The 23,724-nt window shown below is 41.0% G+C and overlaps 1 protein-coding gene across 7 annotated transcripts in view; it reads left to right on the top strand.

The window, feature by feature from the left end:
* Nucleotides 1-1,239: 1,239 nt before the first annotated feature.
* The window catches only part of PTS (6-pyruvoyltetrahydropterin synthase), a 114,047-nt gene continuing 91,562 nt past the window's right edge, over nt 1,240-23,724 (top strand). For 6 of the 7 annotated variants that reach the window (XR_004177349.1, XR_004177348.1, XR_004177347.1 and 3 more), the window contains exons 1-5: nt 1,240-1,889; nt 4,011-4,090; nt 5,638-5,660; nt 6,047-6,103; nt 8,576-8,646. Coding sequence is in view for 3 of the 7 variants with exons in the window: in XM_031652961.1 (XP_031508821.1) it covers nt 1,594-1,889; nt 4,011-4,090; nt 5,638-5,660; nt 6,047-6,103; nt 8,576-8,646 (527 nt within the window). In the remaining 4 variants the exon portion in view is untranslated. Of the gene's footprint in view, nt 1,890-4,010; nt 4,091-5,637; nt 5,661-6,046; nt 6,104-8,575; nt 8,647-8,836; nt 9,377-23,724 lie in introns of those variants that run through there. The other variant, XM_003910712.4, reaches the window with a different exon arrangement.

Below are 23,724 nucleotides of genomic sequence, written 5' to 3'. Positions count from 1 at the left end.
CTATTAAATAAATAGTGCTGGGAAAACTGGCTAGCCATATGTAGAAAGCTGAAACTGAATCCCTTCCTTACATCTTATACAAAAATTAACTCAAGATGGATTAAAGACTTATTTAGACTGAAAACCATAAAAACCCTAGACGAAAACCTAGGTAATACCATTCAGGACATAGGCATGGGCAAGAACTTCATGACTAAAACATCTAAAGCAATGGCAACAAAAGCCAAAATAGACAAATGGGATCTAATTAAACTAAAGAGCTTCTGCATGGCAAAAGAAACTACCATCAGAGTGAACAGGAAACCTACAGAATGGGAGAAAATTTTTGCAATCTACCCATCTGACAAAGGGCTAATATCCAGAATCTACAAAGAGCTTAAACAAATTTACAAGAAAAAATCAAACAACCTCATCAAAAAGTGGGCAAAGGATACAAACACACACTTCTCAAAAGAAGACATCTATGCAGCCAACAGACACATGAAAAAATGCTCATCACTGGTCATCAGATAAATGCAAATCAAAACCACAGTGAGATACCATCTCACGCCAGTTAGAATGGCAATCATTAAAGTCAGGAAACAACAGATGTTGGAGAGGATGTGGAGAAATAGGAATGCTTTTACACTGTTGGTGGGAGCGTAAATTAGTTCAACCATTGTGGAAGACAGTGTGACAATTCCTCAAGGATCTAGGATTAGAAATACCATTTGACTCAGTGATCCCATTACTGGGTATATACCCAAAGGATTATAAATCATGCTACTACTATAAAGACACACGCACACGTTATGTTTATTGCAGCACTATTCACAATTGCAAAGACTTGGAACCAACCCAAATGTCCACCAGTGATAGACTGGATTAAGAAAACATGGCACATATACACCATGGAATACTATGCAGCCATAAAAAGGATGAATTCATGTCCTTTGCAGGGACATGGATGAAGCTGGAAACCATCATTCTCAGCAAACTATCACAAGGACAGAAAACCAAACACCGCATGTTCTCACTCATAGGTTGGAATCGAACAATGAGAACACATGGACACAGGGCGAGGAACATCACACACTAGGGCCTGTCACGGAGTAGCGGGCTGGAGGAGGGATAGCATTAGGAGAAATACTTAATGTAAATGACAAGTTGATGGGTGCAGCAAACCAACATGACATATGTATACCTATGTAACAAACATGCACATTGTGCACATGTACCCTAGAACTTAAAGTATAAAAATAATAATAAAGAAAAGAAAAAGAAAGGAGGGTCTTTCTCCATTGCCCGGGTTGGACTCCTAGGCTGAGGGGATCCCTCTCCTTCCCAATAGCTGGGGCTACAGGAGTGCGCCACCACGCCCGCCTGGCTCAATTCCTGCTCCTTTTGGTCTATAAAGCGGACTGTGGCCGTGGGGCTCATGCGATAGAGTCACCAGCCACTGGAGCTTTACAGGAGAGAGTGGGAGGGGAGGCTCAGAGAGGTCACTCAGTACCCAAAGTGTGCCCAGACGGGCCCTAACTACGTGGCGTGACCTCAGGCGGGGCAAACTGATCAAGGACACCGTGTCCCCACCCACCCTGACCGCTTCAGGGTATGCTTAGGTGTCCGAACTCTTGTTCTCCAAAGAGATTCAAACAGCCGCGAGACACCCCTAACGGTCTCCAGAGGCCGGGATTGTCCGGAGCGGAAGCGGAGCCGCGCTTCCCAGGAGCGCGCCGAAGCGCACTGCGCAGCCGCGGTGGGAGGAGGCACCGGCCGCGCGGCGGGAGGACGTGCTGGTCGAGTAGTGCAGACAGCGCCGGGAAGATGAGCACGGCAGGTGGCGGCCGTCGCCGCCAGGCGCAAGTGTCCCGCCGCATCTCCTTCAGCGCGAGCCACCGATTGTACAGGTAGAGTGTGCACACAGGTGCAGCGCTGGGCGGCGGGCCCCGGGCCCCGGAACGTCACCGGGGCGGGGCTGGGGTCGTGCTGACGTCGGCCTCGAGAGGGGCGCCGGGGCTTCTGGGGCGACGCTGAGTACGGAGGGCGGCGCGCGTTGGTCGCGTTCGCTGGTCTTCGGTCGGCCCCGAGCATCGCGATGGCGGCTGGAGTGGCCCCAGCCCTGGAGGAGTCGGGGAGCTTGGTGGTTAACGGAGCCGACTGCGGAGGGCGATGGCCCACGTCTGAGTGTGGGGCCCACGTCCGACTCTGCGACTCGAAGAAACGTCTCTGCCCCTAGGAGTCCCTTGGTGTACGCCACAGGGTTGTTGTGAAGCTCAGCAGTGTTAAACTCACCTATGTTACACAGTACCTGCCGCGGCGTAGACACCCAATAAATGTTAGCTAATCTTGTATGCCAGGAGCATTGGCGACCATATCTAATGTAATTACAAGGCAAGTTTTAGCGCCTTTTTAACCAAAGACAGAATGAACCCAGTCCCTGGTGGTCTAGTGGCTAGGAGAGAGAAAAAAAAAAAAAAAAAAAAACAACGAGCCCAGACGTTCAGTTTCCGAAGCAAGCAGCATAGTTGGGATTTGAAACCCGATCGTACATACCGCTTGCATGCCCTGAAGAGTTGATTTTGAGGAGTTTTACCACTCACTAACAAGCTCCACTCTCTGGCCTTCCGTATCGTCGTCTGTGAAATGAGGATGACCATTGCTACCTAACGGGATTCATCCCTCCATTCGCTAAACGAGGATTTGTTTCTTGGTTGTCAGGGCTTGTGCTAGGTAACGGATGCATCAGGGGTCTTGTATGGGGTTTCCAATCTGGCCTATTTTGTGGAGGGTACACTGAGAGAATTTTGTGCAAAAGACTTTAGCACTTTAAATACAAGAAGTGGCTGAGCAGGAGAAAGTGGGGGTGTGTTATTCCATTTTACATTGCCGTAAAGGAATACTGAGACTGGTGTTTTGTAAAGAAAAAAGGTTTATTTGGTTCTGCAGGCTGTACAAGAAGCATGGCACCAGCATCTGCTTCTGTTGAGGCCTCAGGGAGCTTCCACTTGTGGTGGAAGGCGAAGGGGGAGCAAACAGGCAACTCACAGTGCAAGTGAGGGAGCAAGAGAGAGGAGGGGAGGTGCCCGGCTCTTTTTAACGACCAGCTCGCCCATTAACTAATAGAGCCAGAACTCACTCATTGCTTCAGGGAGGGCACCAAGCCGTTCATAAGGGATCCACCCCCATGAGTCAAACATCTCCCACTAGGCCCCACCTCCAACATTGGGGATCACATTTCAACATGAGATTTGGAGGGGACAAACATCCAAACTACATTGGGGGGAATCTTATAAAGAGGATCTCAAAAAGAAAGGGGTTGTATAATAAGAGGCATAAACACCTGAGGGTGGTAAGGCCTCATAGAGGATGCAAAATTGAATGGATGTGTATAAGTGTAAACATTCATTAAGCAATTTGGTTTCTGTCTGAGACAACAGTCAAAGATTGTAATTTTAAAAATTCACCTGCTTTGAATATTCCTCAACAGATTGGTAAAGTTCTCATGAGGCAGTCATTGAGACATAGCATAAAGCAAGATTGTTAAATAGGAGACTTCCCAGGTCATGTAATTAAAAAAAATTTTTTTTTTTTCTGGATGAGTAGTTTAGCTTCTGAGAGAAATGAGATAGTAAGCCACTTTGCGGATCACCATCTATGTTTATCATTATATGCTGTTATTTCATTCAGCACTTGCCTGATACATTGTAGGCACTCAGTAATGTTGAATTGAAAAGCGGAAGTCCCATGAGCAGATCAGCTGCTGTGGAACAAGGGGCTTGAAGTTAAGGTTTGTTTGTGCTAATTTGTATGGTACAGTCTTGTAATTAGGGAATATGCCATGGTTTCTGACATATACATGAGTAATAAAAATCAACATGATTTCTGACTCCCCGTTTGGTGAGCTAAAGTAATAACAAATTGGGAGACTTTTCAAAGATCAGAGCAAATAATAAATATAAGGAACAGAGAAGGGGGTTTGGATGTGATACTTGTGTCATGCTGACCTTTTTTTTTTTTTTTTTGGTTAGTAAATTTCTGAGTGATGAAGAAAACTTGAAACTGTTTGGGAAATGCAGCAATCCAAATGGCCATGGGCACAATTATAAAGGTGAGAGAAAAACTGATGACATTTCAGCCCTTCAATAAGGATGAAAGAGTATTCAGCAAATGTAGACACAATGAATGGGAAAACTTACGGACACAGTGTGGATGCTTTCAGCTTTGAATGAGAAGTTTAATGGGAGTTCAGAATGAAAGGATCTGTTGTCTTGGTTAGATGTGTGTTAAGTTTTACCTTAAAATTGTCAACTCTTACAAACAGACCAAAACAATGAATGGTTTAAAGCATTTTTCTTTGTCCTAGAGTACACAATAAATTTCTTTCTGATTAGGTGTGGCTGAGGCTAATGATAAAATTAGATTTTATTCTTTGAGTAAATAATGACTGACAAAACGAGAATGTTGCCTAGGAATGTAATATATGGCAGAAAAATAGGTTTGGTCTAAAGCTTTGCCAGCAGTGTTCCAAGAAAGTAGGTAATTTGTCCAAAGATAAGAGACTTGATTCTTTGAGGTACAGCCTGCCTTAAAAAACAGCTACATAAGCCATAGAGTATAAAACAGTGTGTGGTGGTGGCATAAAAAAAGACCAGACAAGGTGTCAGATTAGGATTACTGGTTTAGCTACTGCCTCTTCCTTAATCTATGGTATCTCAGTCTCAGTGTACTTACTTATCACGTAATACCTAATGGTATTTGTATAGAACTAAAATACATACATTCGTAAAAGTTATTAATGTGTAAAGCACTGATGAAGATTTTTTTTTCCTTTTCTTTTTTTTTTTTTGAGACGGAGTTGCGTTCTTTTTGCTCAGGCTGGAGTGCAATGGCGTGATGTCTGCTCACTACAACCTCCACCTCCCAGGTTCTAGCGATTCTTCAGCCTCAGCCTCCCGAGTAACTGGGATTACAGTTGCCCACCGCTACGCCTGGCTAATTTTTGTATTTTTCGTAGAGATGGGGTTTCACCATGTTGGCCAGGTTGCTCTCAAACTCCAGACCTCAGGTTATCCTCCCGCCTCGGCCTCCCAAAATGCTGGGATTACAGTCATGAGCCACCACGCCTGGCCAAGAGTTTTCAAATGCTTTTCACAAGCACTTTTTAATTTACAAAGCATTACTTTAGACTTTGTATACATTCACGTGAGCAGGGGATAAGAATTTAAGGCCCAGTAGTATTGCTTGTTCAGAAAGGTACTGTTCAGTATTGGACCAGCTTGCTGTGTAGCTGGACACCTACAAGTACAGTTTCTAATTCTACAGGCAGAGATTGAGCAGCATCTTGATGCTCCCTAGTGCATTAACATTATAAGCAGAATTTACACCCTTTTCAGCCTTGGCTGAGTGCCTCTGCTTAGCCAAAGTTCCTAACTAAGCTCCTTTGTCTTGCTTGCGTCTTGCTTTGGTTGATTTAAAAAAAAAAAAAATCTTAACTAAAACAACAAATGTTTTGGGGTAAATATTTAAGTATGGCTTTTGGGGACAGATCTAATAATTTATGTTGCCAACTTGTGCTTGTATGTTGCTAACTTGTGCTTGGATGTTAATCTGTTGAAAGTCATACTGTTTTTTTGGTATTTTGTTTCCTTTCCATAGTTGTGGTGACAGTACATGGAGAGGTATGTGCAGAAAATATTTGTGTGGTTTTTTCAGATTGCTGGGCTCTCTTTCAGCCAGTGTGGTGGATTCTGTGTTGAAAACTGTTCCAGTCAGTATTGCTCATTGTTGGCCCTTGTATATGTGTGTGTGGTGAACTGCTGCCATTCCAGGCCTCTCCTCTACCAAAGTGTTGTCTTTAATGTGCTGTGTGTGGACAGGTAGAAGGGCTATACAATGAAAAGGATGCTTGAAGTACATGGTGCTTCCATGCTGAGGTCAGTGATTATCTCTGGGATGAAGGCAAATGTGGGCACAGTCTCTGCATACTGTACTGCCTTTAATAATTTGCCAGCTGTTTAATATGGAGAGCCTATGAGAGTAATATTCACCTTTGTTTATTCTTTAGATTGACCCTGCTACGGGAATGGTTATGAATTTGGCTGATCTCAAAAAATATATGGAGGTAATGGCATGTTGGGTGCTTATTATGTGCTATTCTCTAAGTATAATATTTGGTGGCCCCCTATCTACCTCCCCAACCAGTTATATCCTAAGGCTCCATGACTCTGTGAGTAGAATTGGATGTGGGTGTTGGGGTATAGTTGGAGGAACTACTCGCATGGCCTCTAAAGGTGTTTTGGTGACTTAATGGAAATTAGTCACAGTTGTGTTACAGCGATGGGAGGAAATATAACATGCTTACCTTGTATTCCTTGTTGGAATATCCTGATTTCCTTCAGTTAACAAATTCTCCATTTCTTTTAAGACATAGCTTTCTCCTTGAGACTTACTTTTTTTTTTTAATAGGCACAGAGCCAATGCAAATTTTTCTTTTTGTAGAGGTAGGGGTCTCACTATGTTGTTTAGGCTGGTCTCAAATGCGTCCTGCCTTGACCTCCCAAAGTGCTGGAATTACAGGCATGAGCCTTCTCCTTGGAGCTTTCTCTTCCCTCTCTGAATATTCCTTGTACTTTTGATCATAGATTTAGATACCACACCATGTTATTCACTCTAGATTTATTATAAACCCACCACAGCAGTACATCATAGAGATAACACACAAGGGGTTCAGTGAAGAACTTAACTGATTATATCATTATAGAATTCTTGCTTTGTAAGAGACTTTGGAGATTATTCAAACCAACTTCTTCAATCCGTAGATTAAGATTGAGAGATGCTGAACAGTTAACGGACTTGCCGCAGATTGTGTGGCTGGTTATTTGCAAAGTTGGGAGTAGATTTCTTTCCATCCAGCTGGTTATTATGCCGTCATTGCACTTGCAGCTTCGTTTTGTTCTGAAATTTGACATTTGCTTTGTTAAAATGATGTTATTAGTGGTGTTTACTTCTTTCACATTATTCATATATTCAACAAATTTGTCTACTTTGCATCAGTTTGTGAGCTAAGTATACAAAGATGAATGAGATGTAGCCCACAGAGTGTATACATTACTTTTTCTAGGAGGTGAAGAATAGTAATTGTTAAATAACTGTTGATTTCATAAATGAGGAAAAGAATGAGTGAATGAAGAAACAGCACTGTGCTCAAAGTACTTTAGGAAAGTTATAGAGATAGGGCCTGCATGCATTTATGGGGCAGGGGTTGGGGGGGCCATGGGGGAGAGAGAGAGAGACAGAGACAGGAGAAGAGGAAAAGAGAGGAGAGTAGAGGGGAGGGGAGGAGATTAGAGGGGAGGGGAAAGAAAGAAAAAGAAAGAAAAAGAGAAAGGAAAAGAAAAGAAAGAGAAAAGAAAGAAAGGAAAGAGATAAGAAAGCAACATAAAAGCCCTCAACATATGACTGAATACTGGAGGAGGGGTTCCCTGTGCTGTTTTCTGCTTTTGTGTGCCTGAAGGACACCACACACTTTCATCAGTGAAAGTGACTCATCGTGGCATATAGAGTGAACTTAGAACCCTACCATGGGGAGAGGATTGCTTGAGCCCAGGAGTTCAAGGCTGCAGTGAGCTATGATTGTGCCACTTGTACTCCAGCCTGGATGACAGGGACCCTGTCTCTAAAAACAAAACAAAAGAAAACAAAAAGTCCGGCATAAGAGGCTTTACTGGAGAAATTGGGACTGGAACTGGGATTGAAGATGAAGCAAAGATACCTATTTTCTTGCTATTCATGTGGAACATCCCTTCATTGGATCTGTTTCAACAACCGTTTGATCTAGGACTTACTCTTTTTGTATGATTCTAGTTTTTCTCAAGAAATGATTGCTATTGCTGTTATTAATGTACCCTTCTTGAAACTACACCATATGGAAAATTAGATTTTTTTTCACAAATGCTAGATTTTTTGCAATAGCTAAAAGCAAAAAGCAAAGAAAGAATAAGGCGATTTAATCCTTGCTGATGATGAGGAAAAACATTATGTTAATATACATGAACATTAGGGAGTAATAGTCTTTACATATTTGTACTTTTCCTTCTGTGAGCCCAAAACCATTCTTAAATTACTCCTCCTAGCAGAAATTTAGAACTGCTTACATAATTTCGGTCAGATCTGCTTTATAAAATGTAGTAGTCACTGGATCTTTGTCCATGATATTGTGGCATTGTTCCGTAGGTGTAACAGTGTTATGGAAAAATATTGGTGCTAACTCTTTGGACAGGATTCCCAGAGTGCTAAACTGAATTCTGAATTACAGTGGCTTGTATTGCGAGAAAGCTCCAGGATTCTCTGTGTTTTGGTTTCTCACCTCTTTTTTTTCAGTAACAAGGGTTCCTAATCATTACCAACAGCTGGGCCTGACTTTATTTCACAACTTAAAATTTTGTAAGGTTGCTTTGTAAGACTCAAATCTAGTACTTACAAGTATTTAGTTAGTGGCTAAGTGATAAGGTGAGGTTTAGAGGCATAAGTGTAACAATTTGGAATTTGAGTCATACATGGAGCCAATGATATTTTCCCTTGGTTTTGTCTCTAGGAGGCGATTATGCAGCCCCTTGATCATAAGAATCTGGATATGGATGTGCCATACTTTGCAGATGTGGTGAGGTGGGTGGCACTATATCTTGCTTTATATAGATTGTAAAACAAGAATTGATTTGAATATTTGATTGTTGTGTGATTTCTGAAGTTTTAATTAAATCTTTCAAAACTAGAATTTCTATTCTCTATAAATATTAAACATGAAATTTTATTGTTTGCATTTTGAGTTTTTGTTTGTTTGTTTGTTTTCCTATAGCACGACTGAAAATGTAGCTGTTTATATCTGGGACAGCCTCCAGAAAGTTCTTCCTGTAGGAGTTCTTTATAAAGTAAAAGTATATGAAACTGACAATAATATTGTAGTTTATAAAGGAGAATAGCTATTAGGGGTTAGCACTGTACAAAGCCCAATTTCCTTCTGTGTTTGAAAAAGATTTTGATCCCCTTGGAATATTAAGAGGTCAACACGTGATTGTTGTACCTCCACATTGTGCTCTGGAGTCCCTATTTATTGAAATCATTGTAAGACCTGTTATAAATATGTCTATTTAAAACTAAACTTGTAATATATTCTGAAAATCATTTAGAGAGTCTTTTATTTATAAATTAAAAATCACTTCATTTCCAGCAAAATGTTTTGGTGTGGAATTATTTGAAAGCAAAAGAAATCTAATTTTGTTGTTTTCTCCATTATCTCATTTTTAGTATTCATTTTTACTTGGTATAATATACATGGTTAAAATGCTTATATGACTTCGAGTATGTGAATCTTATAAGAAATAAAATTCAAGTGACCACAAAGTCTGGAGACTATATATATTTTTAATAGATTGAACTCTCTTGATTACTACTTGTTGGGTGTGCTGAAGGCAAAAGTGGATTCAGTGAAAAATCATCTGAGGCAATGTGTTGTGGATACATGTACAAAGATTGATGGAAATGCTGCTTTAGAGCACATCGTTTATTACAATTTTGCACAGCGTATTGAATTATGAATTGCTAGTGAGGAACAACACATTAAACATATCATGGAATATCAGCAAATTATTTATTCACTGTATTCATCTGAATTTCTGAACCTTATGGGCACTTGAATAATTTTAACTCAGAAGACTGCAGAATTATCATATATTTTAAACTCTACAGTCAGCATACAAAGGATCAACTACCATATAAAGTATTTCCTGTATGTAGTTTTTCCTAATTGATCCCATTTTGTTCTGATTTTAAACTTACGATATTCTTGGCATTCTTCTCTGGGATCTTTTCCTCGTGACTAAATCCACAAGAAAGTATTTGCTTACTTTGCACAAAAGACGTTCTGTGTTCTTGTTTGTACTCTAAATTTCTTAAATGCAGGGTTCTGATTTTCTCTCCACATAGCAACTAGCATACAATGAATTCCCAGAATGTTGTTGCCTGAAAATAGTAAAAGGGCTTTTGCAGTGATTACTGTTCTAGAAAAATTTGCAAAGAGTGGTCTTTTTTAGTGATTGCAGAAATACAAAGTTTGACAGTAATGCAAATGGCCACTCAATTATATTTAATGTATTTTAGTTATCAATTTGAATGTTCTATATGTAGGATGTTTTGTATTGATTACCTGAAAGGCAGATCGCTATTATTTATGAAGGCACTTTATGTTTTAATTCACACAAATACCCTGCAAGCTGGTATTCTCATTCTGTTGGTGAGATAATTAAAGTTGAGCGAGTTTAAGCTCTTTGCTTTAGATCATTCAGCAAATAAATTGCAAACTGGATGTTTAACATTCAGGTTATTTCTGACTCTGAAACACAGGCTCTGAAAAGGGACAATTTGAATATTTCCAGATTTTTTGAGAGTCTGATCTTACTTATTTGTTACTCAATTTAATTTTTTTTTTTTTTCTTTTGAGACCAAGTCTTGCTCTGTCACCAGGCTGGAGCACAGTGGCGTGATCTCGGCTTACTGCAACCTTCACCTCCCAGGTTCAAAAAATTCCCCTGCCTCAGCCTCCTGAGTAGCTGGGACTACAGGCACGCACCACCATGCCCGTCTAATTTTTTGTATTATAGTAGAGATGGGGTTTCGCTATTTTGGCCAGGATGGTCTCAATCTCCTGACCTCGTGATCCCCCTGTTTCAGCCTCCCAAAGTGCTGGGATTACAGGCGTGAGCCATTGTGCCCGGCCAAAAATCTTATTTTTGACTGGATTCAGACTGAGAAGTAGAGGCTCGCAGTGAGGACAGTCTGTGTCTCTCGGCAGTCTGTTCCTGGCACTCTTCTTTAGCCTCCTTCATTCTCTTGGCCAAAAGTTTAGCATATTCTGGAGCCTCTTCCTTATTTTTCTTAATACACTGTTTCTTCAGAGCAATATGCTGGCGTTTGTGCTGCAGGACACGTGGAGGAACAAGATGCTGAATCTTGGGTACTTTGGTCCTAGGTTTCTTACCTTCTTTGTTTAAGTGCTTGCTTATGACATACTGGCAGACATCATCTTCTTGAGAGAGATTGAAAAGTTTGCGGATTCTGCTAGATCTTGGGCCCCAGGAGATGAGACACCATAGGATCAGCCCAGGAATATCCTTCTCTCCTTATTTATTTATCTATCTATCTATTTATTTTGAGATGGAGTCTTGCTCTGTCGCCCAGGCCAGAGTACAATGGTGCAGTCTCGGCTCACTGCAGGCTCCACCTCCCAGATTCACCCCATACTCCTGCCTCAGCCTCCCGAGTAACTGGGACCACAGGCGCCCACCACCATGCCCGGCTAATTTTTTGTATTTTTAGTAAAGACAGTGTTTCACCATTTTAGCCAGGATGGTATCGATCTCCTGACCTTGTGATCTGCCCGCCTTGGCTTCCCAACGTTCTGGGATTACAGGCATGAGCCACCGCGCCTGGCCCCTTCTCTCCTTTTTTTTTTTAACAATAACCAATTTGAGAATGCTCGGATTGGCATCCACAATGCACACTTGAACAGATTATTGCTTTCTTTCTCCAGTTCTCCCGGGTCTATAACAGGAATGCCCCTTACCCAGCAGCAGGCAGACATGGCCATGGGTCAAGACATCCTGCTTCATGAGGAAACCTTGTTCCCACCACTGATTCAGACTGCATAACCCTTCCAGTGTTTACCCAGAGCGCCAGGAGCAACTTCTGTGGCCATACGCTTCTCATAAAAAGCATGGTTTGCTTTTTATCTTGAAATTTTACCCATTCAGTATTCCTTCCCTGTTTTCTCCTGAGTTCCAAACCACCTTTCTCCCTACCTCATCACTGAAGCATCTTGAAGCAGCTGATCGCCTCTGAGGTGTCATGAAAAAGAGGCACGACTTCTGCTTGCATTTTTTATTTCTATTTTTATTTATTTATTTATTTTTTGAGACAGCGTTTCACTCTGTTGCCCAGGCTAGAGTGCAGTGGTACAATCTCAGCTGACTGCAACCTCTGCTTCCTGGATTCAAGTGATTCTTGTGCCTCATCCTCCTCAGTAGCTGGGACTACAGGAGCACACCACCCCGCCTGGCTAATTTTTGTATTTTTTGGTAGAGACGAGATTTCACCATGTTGGCCAGGCTGGTCTTGAACTCCTGACGTCAAGTGATCCACCTACCTCGGCCTCCCAAAGTGCTGGGATTACAGGTGTGAGCCACTGTGCCTGGCCACATTTTTTTTTTTTTAATGCGGAATTTTGCAGATCTGATACCATATTAGAAAAACATTGTTCACAGTAACATTAACACTCTAGGTATTTGTTCATGAGTTGCTTCAAGAGAACTTTTGTTCCTACATGCCAAATAAGTAAATATTCTTAATGTAGAGAAGGAAAAAATCATCATGGGGTGATGAGGTTTGGAAAAGCTTAGTGATGAGGAATGGTACTTTCAGTGATGGGGTAGGGAGAGTGGTGGTTTGGAACTCAGGAGAAAAGAGAGAATGAATACTGAATGGGTAAAATTTCATTAGCACAGTTACTAGGGTGGGAATATACAAAATATATTTGGGTAATAGCGAATATATTGATCTTAGTAGAGTGGTAGTGAGGTGTGAGAGTGTAATGAGAAAGGAACTTGGAAATACAGGTTGGAGACAGCCTGGACGGCCTTGAATGTCAATCAGTCTTTATCTTTTGAGGAATAGCAAGCTATTTGTGTTTTAAAGAAGATAACCAGGTGGACAAAGGAAAGTGAGGAAACTATTTGCAAAACTGTTGCAGGAATCTAGACGTGAAGCGATGGGTGCCTGGACCGTGGGGGTGGCAGTGGAAATAGATGGAAGAAGGAGAATAGAGCTAATTGTGCAGTGCCCACTATGGTGTCAGGCATTTTGCTAAATACTTCTTATATGACCTCATTTCATCCTCATAACCACCCTGCTGGGTGAATGTATTAGTTACCTACTGCTGCATAACAAATTACTCCCAAACATAGTGGCTTAAAACAGCACACATTTATTATCTCAGTTCTGCACACCAGAAGGCCACCTCTGGCTCAGAGTCACTCATAAGACTGCAGTCATCTCAGGGCTTGACCAGGAAGGATCCGCCTCCCAGCTCACTCCCATACTTGGTGGTTGGACTGAGGCCTCAGTTCCTCCCTCTGTTTCTTGCTGTGTAGGCCTCTTCACAGAGCATCTCCCAACATGACGGCCTGCTTCAGCAGAGCAGGTAAGAGGGTAAGGGAGAGTGCCACCATGATCGAAGACACAGTCATTTGTAAGCGAATCACTTTTTCTGTATTTTGCTCCTTTGAAGCAAGTGACTCCATCCAGTCCATACTCAGGGAGAGGGGATTAGACATATATTGCTAATGTGCACATTTTGATGTGGAGATATCAGGTGATAAGAGTGGAGAGGTAGGCAAGGAGTATATATCATGCCCTTTTTGATGCCAGGGAAGTAAAGCACATTTCATTTCACAGGAGTGAAATGTCAGAGCAGCAGCTGTTGTTTACAGTGGGAATTGTGGAGTTTGTGGGTGGTAGAGGAGTATAGAAAACTTGGAAGCATAACTCTTGAAGTTAAAACCAATTCTAAGGTGAGAAGTTAAAAAATACCACCATATCTCTGTGAACATAACGACCAGAGCTGAGCGATCATTTGTATCACCTCAATTGATGTAGGAACTACCAGCGGATTATAAAAATAGCCAGGATGCTTTGATCAATTGTGTACATGTGGCCACTAATACATTAGACCTATGATAAATGATCTGTTTGGCTTTTTAAACTCCAAACTTTTAAATTCCCTCTGGAATTGAAACTATCTTAAAGATAGGAAACAGATTGTGCTCATTTTGCTTTTGTTATGTCTGGGATATTTCTAGTCTCCCTTGCACATAGAAAAATCATTGTTAGTTTCACACAATTTAACTTTATAGCAAGGTTCTGCTGCAAGACACTTCTGGAAAGTGTCCCAGATAAACACCGTTAAAGTCTCCACATAGCTGCAGAGAGAACTGCTGTCGCCACAAAAGTAAGGGAAGGTGGTTCTTGCCCTGGAGGATTTTCAAAGCAGCATTTCCGCTTTCAAGTAGCTCATCGGTTGGTTCTCTTCAAAAATTGACTCACTCATTTCCATCAGTGTTCTGCAACCATTGAGACAGAAGAATTTATATATATATATAAATATATTTTTTTTGAGATGGAGTTTTGCTCGTCACCCAGGCTGGAGTACAGTGGCGTGATCTTGGCTCACTGTAACCTCCGCCTCCTGGGTTCAAGCGATGATTTTCCTGCCTCAGCCTCCTGTGTAGCTGGGATTACAGGCGCCCGCCACCACACCCAGCTAATTTTTGTATTTTTAGTAGAGATGGGGTTTCACCATGTTGGCCAGGCTGGTCTCGAACTCCTGACCTCAGGTGATCCACCCGCCTCAGCCTCCCAAAGTGCTGGGATTACAGGCATGAGCCACTGTGCCCGGCCAAGAATTAATAATTTTAAAAAAGAAATAGAACAGTGTCCTTCTTCCTACCCACCTTTCTTTGTAGTTCTTGGCTAAAGAAGCACCTCCCAGGCTTGTAAGCCTTGTATTCTTGAAGAAGCCCTGCAGGACGCAGTGGCTCATGCCTGTAACCCTCTATGTTTGGGAGGCCTAGGTGGGTGGATCACTTGAGCCCAGGAGTTTGAGACCAGCCTGGGCAAATGGCAAAACTCAGTCTCTATGAAAACAAAAACCCTAAAAGTAGCTGGGCATGGTGGCATGCACCTGTAGTCCCAGCTATTCAGGAGGCTGCAGTAGGGGGATTGATTGAGCCTGGGAGATCAAGGCTGCAGCGAGCCATAATTGTTCCATTGCACTCCAGCCAGGGCAACAGGGCAAGACTGTCTCAAAAAAAAAAAAAAAAAAAAAAAGCCCAAGAAACAAGTACTGAGTACTGAAGCCCATATTTGTCCTCATCAAGCCAGTTTATTATTCAGTGAAAATTCTCAAGTTAGTGTGATAATAATCTGAATCAAGTTTTCAAACCCTTTTCACTTTTCACAAGTATCTTCATAGATGCAAGCACCGGGCTATAAACAACCTGAAGAAATAAAGAGGTTAGTGTGTCTTTTACCTATTAAAAATTTTACTTGACCACAGATAAAGCCACTGATGGTTGTCCTGTGGACACCTCAAACTTAACATTTCCAAACATGAATTTCTGCTTTCTCCTTCAAAACCTGTCCGTCTGCCAGTCTTTTCTAATAATGCCACAACCATCCATTCTTTTTTTTTTTTTATTTTTGAAGACAGAGTCTCATTCTGTTGCCCAGGCTGGAGTGCAGTGGCGTGATCTTGGCTCACTGCAGCCTCTGCCTCCCGGGTTCAAGTGATTCTCATACCTCAGCCTCCTGAGTAACTGGGATTACAGGCGCCCGCTACCATGCCCAACTAGTTTCTGTATTTTTAGTAGAGATGGGGTTTCACTATGTTGGCCAGGTTGGTCTTGAACTCCTGGCCTCAAGTGATCTGCCCACCTCGGCCTCCCAAAGTGCTGGGATTATGGGCACGAGCCACTGCACCCAGCCCCATTCATGTTTTCAAGTGAGAAACCTGGGAACTCTTTTTGACCTACTCCTTCCCCTTCCCACCTGTTACATCTTATCTATCAGAAAGTTCTGGTTCTACCTCCAACATATATAATGGGTTTTGTCTGTCTCTCTTTTCTTTTTTTTCTTGGGGTAGGGGGCAGGGACTGAGTCTTGCTCTGTTGCCCAGGCTGGAGTGCAGTGGTGCGATCTTGACTTACTGCAGCTTCCGCCTCCTGGGTTCAAGCGATTCTCTTGCCTCACCCTCCCTAGTTGCTGGGATTACACTTGTGTGCCACCCATGCCTGGCTAAGTTTTGTATTTTTAGAGATGGGGTTTCATCATGTTGGCCAGGCTGGTCTTGAATTCCTTATCTCAGGTGATCTGCCCACCTTGACCTCCCAATGTGCTGGGATTACAGGTGTGAGCCACCGTGCCTGGCCCTGTCTCTCATTTCTGATGCCACCACAAGAGTCCAAACTGCCACTGTTTCTTGCTTGGATGACTGACATGGCCTCTTAACTGGTCTCTGCCTTACCCTTTAGTTCTCTTCCACAATCCTGTGGATCTTTCTAAAAGAGTAAATCAGATCTTGTCACTCCCCTCCCCTGTATCACCACTTGAAAGCTTCCTCCTGCTTTTGGAATATAATCCAAACTCCCCACACTGTCTAACTAAGCCTGATAGGATCCAGTTACTGCCTGCTTCCCAGCCTCAAGCCCTTCACTATGTTTTGGTTACATTAGCCTACTCTGAAGTCCTCAGATGCACCAATTCCATTCCCATCTCAAGAGCTCTGCATTTACTGCCCTTCTCCCTGAACTGCTGTTCCCCCAAATCCCCTGCAGAAAACCTAAGCATTCTTCAGATCTCAGCTTACATGTCACCATCTTGGAGAAGCCTTCCTCAGGCCAGTGGTGTAGATAGAACCCTGTTGTATTCTAGGACAATACCATATACTCCTCTTTCTTGCAGTTTTAAAGTTTTGTATATTTGCTTCCTTTTGTCTTTTTCACTAGTTTACTGTCTATCCCAACCACGAAGGTGTCAACTTCACAAGGGCTGAAGCCCTGTCTGGTTCACTCTTATCTCACCAGGACCTAGTGTAATGCCTGCCATACAATAGGTGCTGAATAATTAGTTACAGAGTGAATAATTATTTACAGAGTGAATTATTTACAGAGTGACTGCCATCTCTAAAGGAGTGGTTGAATCTGGTAACTATTTTGGTAAATTTTGAGACAATAGCTGGGGACTAAGGCAGTACCACCAAGTCTGGTTTAAGATAGATAGATAGATAGATAGATAGATAGATAGATAGATAGATAGATAGATAGACAGATTGTTAGATAGATTAGATAGATAGATAGATAGATAGATAGATATTAGATTTTAGTAGAGACAAGCAGACACATGTTGCCCAGGGATAGTCTTGAACTCCCAATTAAACTTATCCTCCTGCCCTTGGGTCTGCCAAAGTGCTGGGATGATAGACATAAGCCACTGTATCTGGTCTAATGCCAAACGTTTTGAGCATCATTCAGATATATGTTATTCTTTATGCAGTTCAGCTTAGAGAACAACCACTACAACATAAAATAACATTTCATAAGTATTCCTTCAAAGCTGTTTATCTGCCTAACTTTATCTTCCTGGTAATTTTCCATTGCTATTTGTGGGTACAATTTGTTTTAGTCTTCAACTACTGATTTAGGTAAAGATAAGCCAGAACTCTAAATCCCAGCCCTTTTGGTAAATGGCCGTCCTCATGACCACACAAGGGGCCTCCCTTTTAGCAGGGTAAACAATAAAGGTTGCGTGTATCTGTCTCTGTCCCAGCTGTTGGAGAATAGATTTGTCCCAGGCAGGGAGAGCCTCAGCTCATTTTGTAAAGAATGCTCTTTATCATTCTATCTGTTTGGCCCCGAGAGCAGGATTCCTCGTGGAATGTGGAACTGACCTCATTTGTGGTAACACTGAGGCAATATTTATTTTCTAGCAAATATGGGCCTCGTAATTTGTTGCCATAATAACCCTCAATAATTCCCAGAGTACAAGGAGGAGAGTCAAGGCTCCATTCTTGTAGGGGAAAATGGTATTTGCAAAAGAAAAAAAATGCAACTTAAGCAGATTGTGGGATATAACATATGCCACCCTCATTTGAGAGCAGGTTGATGTCTGTGTGTTACTGGAAAGAGGTCTCAGATCTCACACAGAAAAAGAATTCAGGGTGGATCACAGAGTCTGGTGAAGTTAAGGTGGTTTATTAGAAACTACTCTTATTAAAGAATAGGGTGTCCTCAGAAAGCAAGAGGAGGAACACCCCTACCTCAAGCATAATGCTTGCTTATATAGGATATTAGTGTAACTGAGTACTCCCATTTGTCTAAGAAAAAGAGTTATTTTTAAAATTATTATTATTTGTTCTTTTTTCTTTCTCCTTTCCCCCTGCTCCCAACTTCCTACTTAGCTCTTCAGAAATGCAATTATAACCTTTTACCTCCCCTTCACCAGACACTCCCTACAGGGCAAGTTCATCTAACGTGCCAAGTCCCCCTTTAAAAGCACCTGCTTTCTGTTCCAAAAGGGAATTGGTACCCTGAAAGGCAGGAGCCTTTACTTCTTCCTCTAAGCTAGCTTTGGAATAAAAAGTCACTTCTCTCTCTTTTTTTTTTTTTTTTTTTTTAAGATGGAGTCTTGCTCTGTTGCCCAGGCTGGAGTGCAGTGGCGTGATCTTGGCTCACTGCAAGCTCCGCCTCCAAGGTTCACACCATTCTCCTGCCTCAGCCTCTAGAGTAACTGGGACTATAGGCACTCACTACCACGCCCAGCTAATTTTTTGTATTTTTAGTAGAGATGGGGTTTCACTGTGTTAGCCAGGATGGTCTCAATCTGACCTCGTGATCCGCCTGCCTCGGCCTCCCAAAGTACTGGAATTACAGGCATGAGCCGCCGCGCCCACCCAAATGTCTCTTTATACCAGACCTTGCTCTTGTTAACTGGACTCTGTAAGTGGCATGTGACTGAACCTGCTTTTTGATTACATAAGGGCTAAAAATAATGTGCTTTATCGTATATTTATTTCAGCACTATTTACAATAGCAAAGACTTGGAACCAACAACTCAAATGCCCATCAATGATAGACTAGATAAAGAAAATCTGGCACATATACACCATGGAATACTATGCGGCCATAAAAAAGAATGAGTTCATGTCCTTTGCAGGGACATGGATGAAGCTAGGAACTATCATTCTCAGCAAACTAACACAGGAACAGGAAACCAAACACCGCATGTTCTCACTTATAAGTAGGAGTTGAACAATGAGAACACATGGACAAAGGGAGAGGAGCATCACACACTGGGGCCTGTCGGGGAGCAGGGGGAGGGACAACATTAGGAGAAATACCTAATATAGATGATGGGTTGATGGGTGCAGCAAACCACCGTGATGCATGTATACCTATGTAACAAACCTGCACATTCTGCACATGTATCCCAGAACTTAAAGTATAATTTAAAAAAGGGCTTTATTAAAAAGGCTTGTGATCAATTTACAACAGGCTATTAGTATTGTTAGTCTCTTGTGTAATTATTGATTTCAGCAAGAATTGGTGAGTGTACTATGATTTTTAAAGCAAAACCTATTCTTAAACTAAGAATGCTTTTTGTCCCCTCCCCGATCCTGCCCTTTTTCTTTTGAGACAAAGTCTCACTGTCTCCCAGGCTGGAATGCAGTGATACAATCATAGCTCACTTCAGCCTTGACCTCCTTGGGTTCAGGTGATCCTCCTGCCTCAGTCTCCTAGGCAGCTGGGACTCAGGTTCACACCACCACACCCAGCTAAATTTTGCATTTTGGTAGAGATGGGGTAAAGTATCTTCTCTGAACATAATGTAATAAAACTAGAAATCAATAACAAGAGGAACCTTGGAAAATATGTATACACATGGAATTAAACAACATGCTCCTTAATGACCAAGGAGTCAATGAAGAAATTAAGAAGGAAATTTAAAAATTTCTTGAAACAAATGAAAATGGAAATACAACATACCCAAATTTATAGGGTATGGCAAAAGCAGTACTAAGAGGGAAGTTTATAGCAAAAACACTTATAACAGAAAAGAAATATTCCAAAGAAACAACCCAATAATGCACCTCAAGGAGCTAGAAAAGCAAGAGCAAACCAAACCCAAAATAGGTGGAAAGAAAGAAATAATAAAGATCAGAGAAGCAATAAGTGAAATTGAGCCAAAAAAATACAGAAGATCAACAAAATGAGAAGTTGGTTTTTTGAAAAGATAAACAAAATTGATAAACCTTTAGCTAGACTAAAGGTTTAAAAAAAGAGAGAAGACCCAAATGAATAAAATCAGAAATGAAAAAAGGAGACATAACAACTGAGACTTCAGAAATACGAAGAATCATTAGAGACTATTGTGAACAAGCATACACCAATAAATTGAAAAACCTAGAAGAAATTAATGTGAAGAAATGAAATTATACTTTTCATCTTCTATGTACAACATACCAAGAGTGAATTGTGAAGAAATAGAAAATCTCAACAAACCAGTAACTAGTAATGAGAGCAAAGGTATAATAAAATGTCTTCCATCAAGGAAAAGCCTAGGACCTGATGGATTCACAGGCAAATTCAACCTAACATTTAAAGGAGAACTAATATCAATCCTACTCAAACTCTTAAAAAAAAAAAAAAATTGAAGAAGAGGGAGTACTTCCAAACTCATGAGGTCAGTATTACCCTGATATGAAAACTAGACAAGGACACAACAACAAAAGAAAACTACAGACCAATATCACTGATGAACATACATGCAAAAATCCTCAACAAAATACTAGCAAACTGCATCCTATAATACATCAAAAGGATCATTGACTACGATCAAGTGGGACTCATCCCAGGGATGCTTCAGAAATGATTCAATTGACATAAACATGATATACTATATTAGCAGAATCAATAACAAAAACCATATAACTTTTTCAATAAATGTCAAAAAGTATTTGATAAAATTCAACATCCCTTTATCATAAAAAGCCTCATCAAAATGGGTATAGAAGGAACATACCTCAAATTATTAAAGGCCATCTATGTCAAACTCATGGCTAACATCAGACTGAAGGGAAAATTTGAAGGCCTTTTCTCTAAAGACTGGTACAAGATAAGAATTGCCCACTTTTACCACTTTTATTCAACATGATACTGGAAGTCCTGGCCAGAGCAACTAGACAAAGAAAGAATAAAAGGGCATCCGAATTGTAAAGGAAGAAGTCAAGTTAACCTTGTTTGAAGAGGACATGATCTTATTACTTAGAAAGACCTAAAGACTCCACCAAAAACTGTTAGAACGTAAAACAAATTCAGTAAAGTTGCAGGATACAAACTTAACATACAAAAATCAGTAGCATTTATATGTGCCAACAGTGAACAATCTGAAAAATAAGAAGGTAATCCCATTTACAGTAGCTGCAAAAAATATAAAATACCTAGGAGTCAGTCTAACCAAAGAAATAAAAGTTCTGTACAAGGAAATAAAATTCTGATGAAAGAAATAGAAGAGGACACCAAAAAGTGGAAATATATTCCATGCTCATGGATTGGAAGAATAATATTGTTAAAATGACAATACTACACCAAACAACTTACAGATTCAATGCGATTCCTATCAAAATACCGATGACACTCTTCACAGAAATAGAAAAAAACCCCTAACATTTATATAGAACCATGAAAGACCCTGAATAGGCAAAGCAATACTGAGCATAAAGAACAAAGCTGGGGTGGGTGCAATGTCTTATACCTGTAATCTCAGCACTTTGGGAGGCCAAAGTGGGAGAACCGCGTGAGGCCAGGAGTTTGAGGCTGCAGTGAGCTATGAGTGCACCACTGCACTCCAGCCTGGGCAACAGAGTGAGACACACACACACACACACACACCAAAACAAAAAAAACCCCAAACCAAAAAACGAAGCTGGAGGGATCACAATACCTGACTTCAAAACTTATTACAAAGGCATAGTAACCAAAACAGCATGGTACTGGCATAAAAGCAGACACATAGACCAGTGGAACAGAATAGAGAACCCAGTTACAAATTCATGCATTTATAACCAACTCATCTTTGACAAAAGCACCAAAAACTTACAGGGGGAAAAGTACAGTCTTTTCAATAAATGGTACTGAGAAAACAGGATAACTGTATACAGAAGAATGAAACTAGACCCCCATCTCTCACTATACAAAAAAATAAAGTCAAAATGGATTAAAGAGTTGAACTAACACGTGAAACTATGAAAGTACTAGGAGAAAGCATTGGGAAAATACTTTCAGGTGTTGGTCTGGGCAAAGATTTCTTGGATAAGACCTCAGAAGCATAGGCAACCAAAGCAAAAATAGACAGTTGGGATTACATCAAGCTAAAAAGTTTCTGTATAGCAAAGGAAACAATCAACAAAGTGAATAGACAATCCACAGAATGGGAGAAAATATTTGCAAACTATTCATCTGACAAGGGATGAATAATAAAAATATATAAGGAGCTTAAACAACTCAATAGTAAAAAAATCCAATTTAGTAATGGGCAAAAAAATTGAACAGACATTTCTCTGTTGAGGCCGGTCGCATAACTTCTCTGAACTTCAATTTTCTAACTTTAATTAATTAATTAATTAATATTTAGAGACAGAGTCTCACTCTGTTGCTAGGCCGGAGTGCAAAGGAGACATGCAAATTGCCAACAGGTATAAGAAAAAATGTTCAATATCACTAATCATCAGAGACATGCAAATCAATATCATAATGTGATATCATCTAACCCCAGTCAAAATGGCTTGAATAAAAAAGACACTAACAGATGCTGGAAAGGATATGGAGAAAGGGGAATCCTCATACACTGTTGGGAGGAATGTGAATTAGTACAGTCACTACAGAGAACAATATGGAGGTTTGTCAAAAAACTAAAAATAGAACTACCATGTGATCCAGCAATTCTACTACTAGATACATATCCAAAAGAAAGGCAATCAGTATATCAAAGAGATACCTGCACTCTCATGTTTATTGCGGCACTATTCACAACACCCAAAATACGGAATCAGCCTAAGTGCCCATTAATAGATGAATGAAGATAATATACATATACACACATGATGGAATATTATTCAGCCCCCAAAAGGACAAACTTCTGTTATTTGCAGCAACATGGATGGCATTGGAGGCCATTATATTAAGTTAAATAAACCAAACACAGAAAGACACATTTCATGTTCTCATTCGTATGTGGGAGCTAAAAAAATGTGGATCTCATGAAAACAGAAAGTAGATTGGTGGTTACTAGAGGCTAGGAAGTGGGGGGGAATGGGGAGGATGAAGGGAAGAAAAGAATGTAAATGTATTACCACCGAACTGTACACTTAAAAATGGTAAAGATGGTAAATTATATATGTATATTTTACCTCATTAAAAAAGTTTTTTAGGGCCGGCATAGTGGCTCACATCTGTAATCCTAGCACTTTGGGAGGCTAAGGCAGGCTGATCACCTTGGTCAGGAGTTCGAGACCAGCCTGGCCAACACAGTGAAACCCCGTCTCTGCTAAAAATACAAAAATTAACTGGGCATGGTGGTGCCTGTAATCTCAGCTACTTGGGAGGCTGAGGCAGGAGAGTTGCTTGAACTCGGGAGGTGGAGGTTGCAATGAGCCGAGATTGGGCCACTACACTCCATCCTGGGTGACAGAGTGAGACTGTCTCAAAAAAAAAAAAGTTTTTTTAAAAACTTACCTTCTTGTTTTTTTCTTTCCTTTTTTTTTTTTTTTTTTAAGAGACAGGGTCTTGTTCTGTCACCCAGGCTGGAGTGCAGTGGCACCATCATAGCTCATTGCAGTCTCAGACTCCTGGACTCAAGTGATCCTCCTGCCTCAGCCTCTCTAGTAGCTAGGACTACAGGTGTGCCACATCTGGCTAATTTTTACTTTTTTTGTAGAGATGGGGTCTCACTGTGTTGCCCAGGCTCCAAATTTGATGTCAGACATGAATGTACACATATGGGAAACTCAACAAACTCCAAATAGTATAAACTCAAAGAGATGCATGAGACACATTGTAACAGCGGTTATCATTTATTTATCTG

Source organism: Papio anubis, chromosome 12 (genome assembly GCF_008728515.1).
Source record: "Papio anubis isolate 15944 chromosome 12, Panubis1.0, whole genome shotgun sequence".
NCBI lineage: Eukaryota > Metazoa > Chordata > Mammalia > Primates > Cercopithecidae > Papio > Papio anubis.
This window is presented reverse-complemented; position numbering and strand designations above follow the sequence as displayed.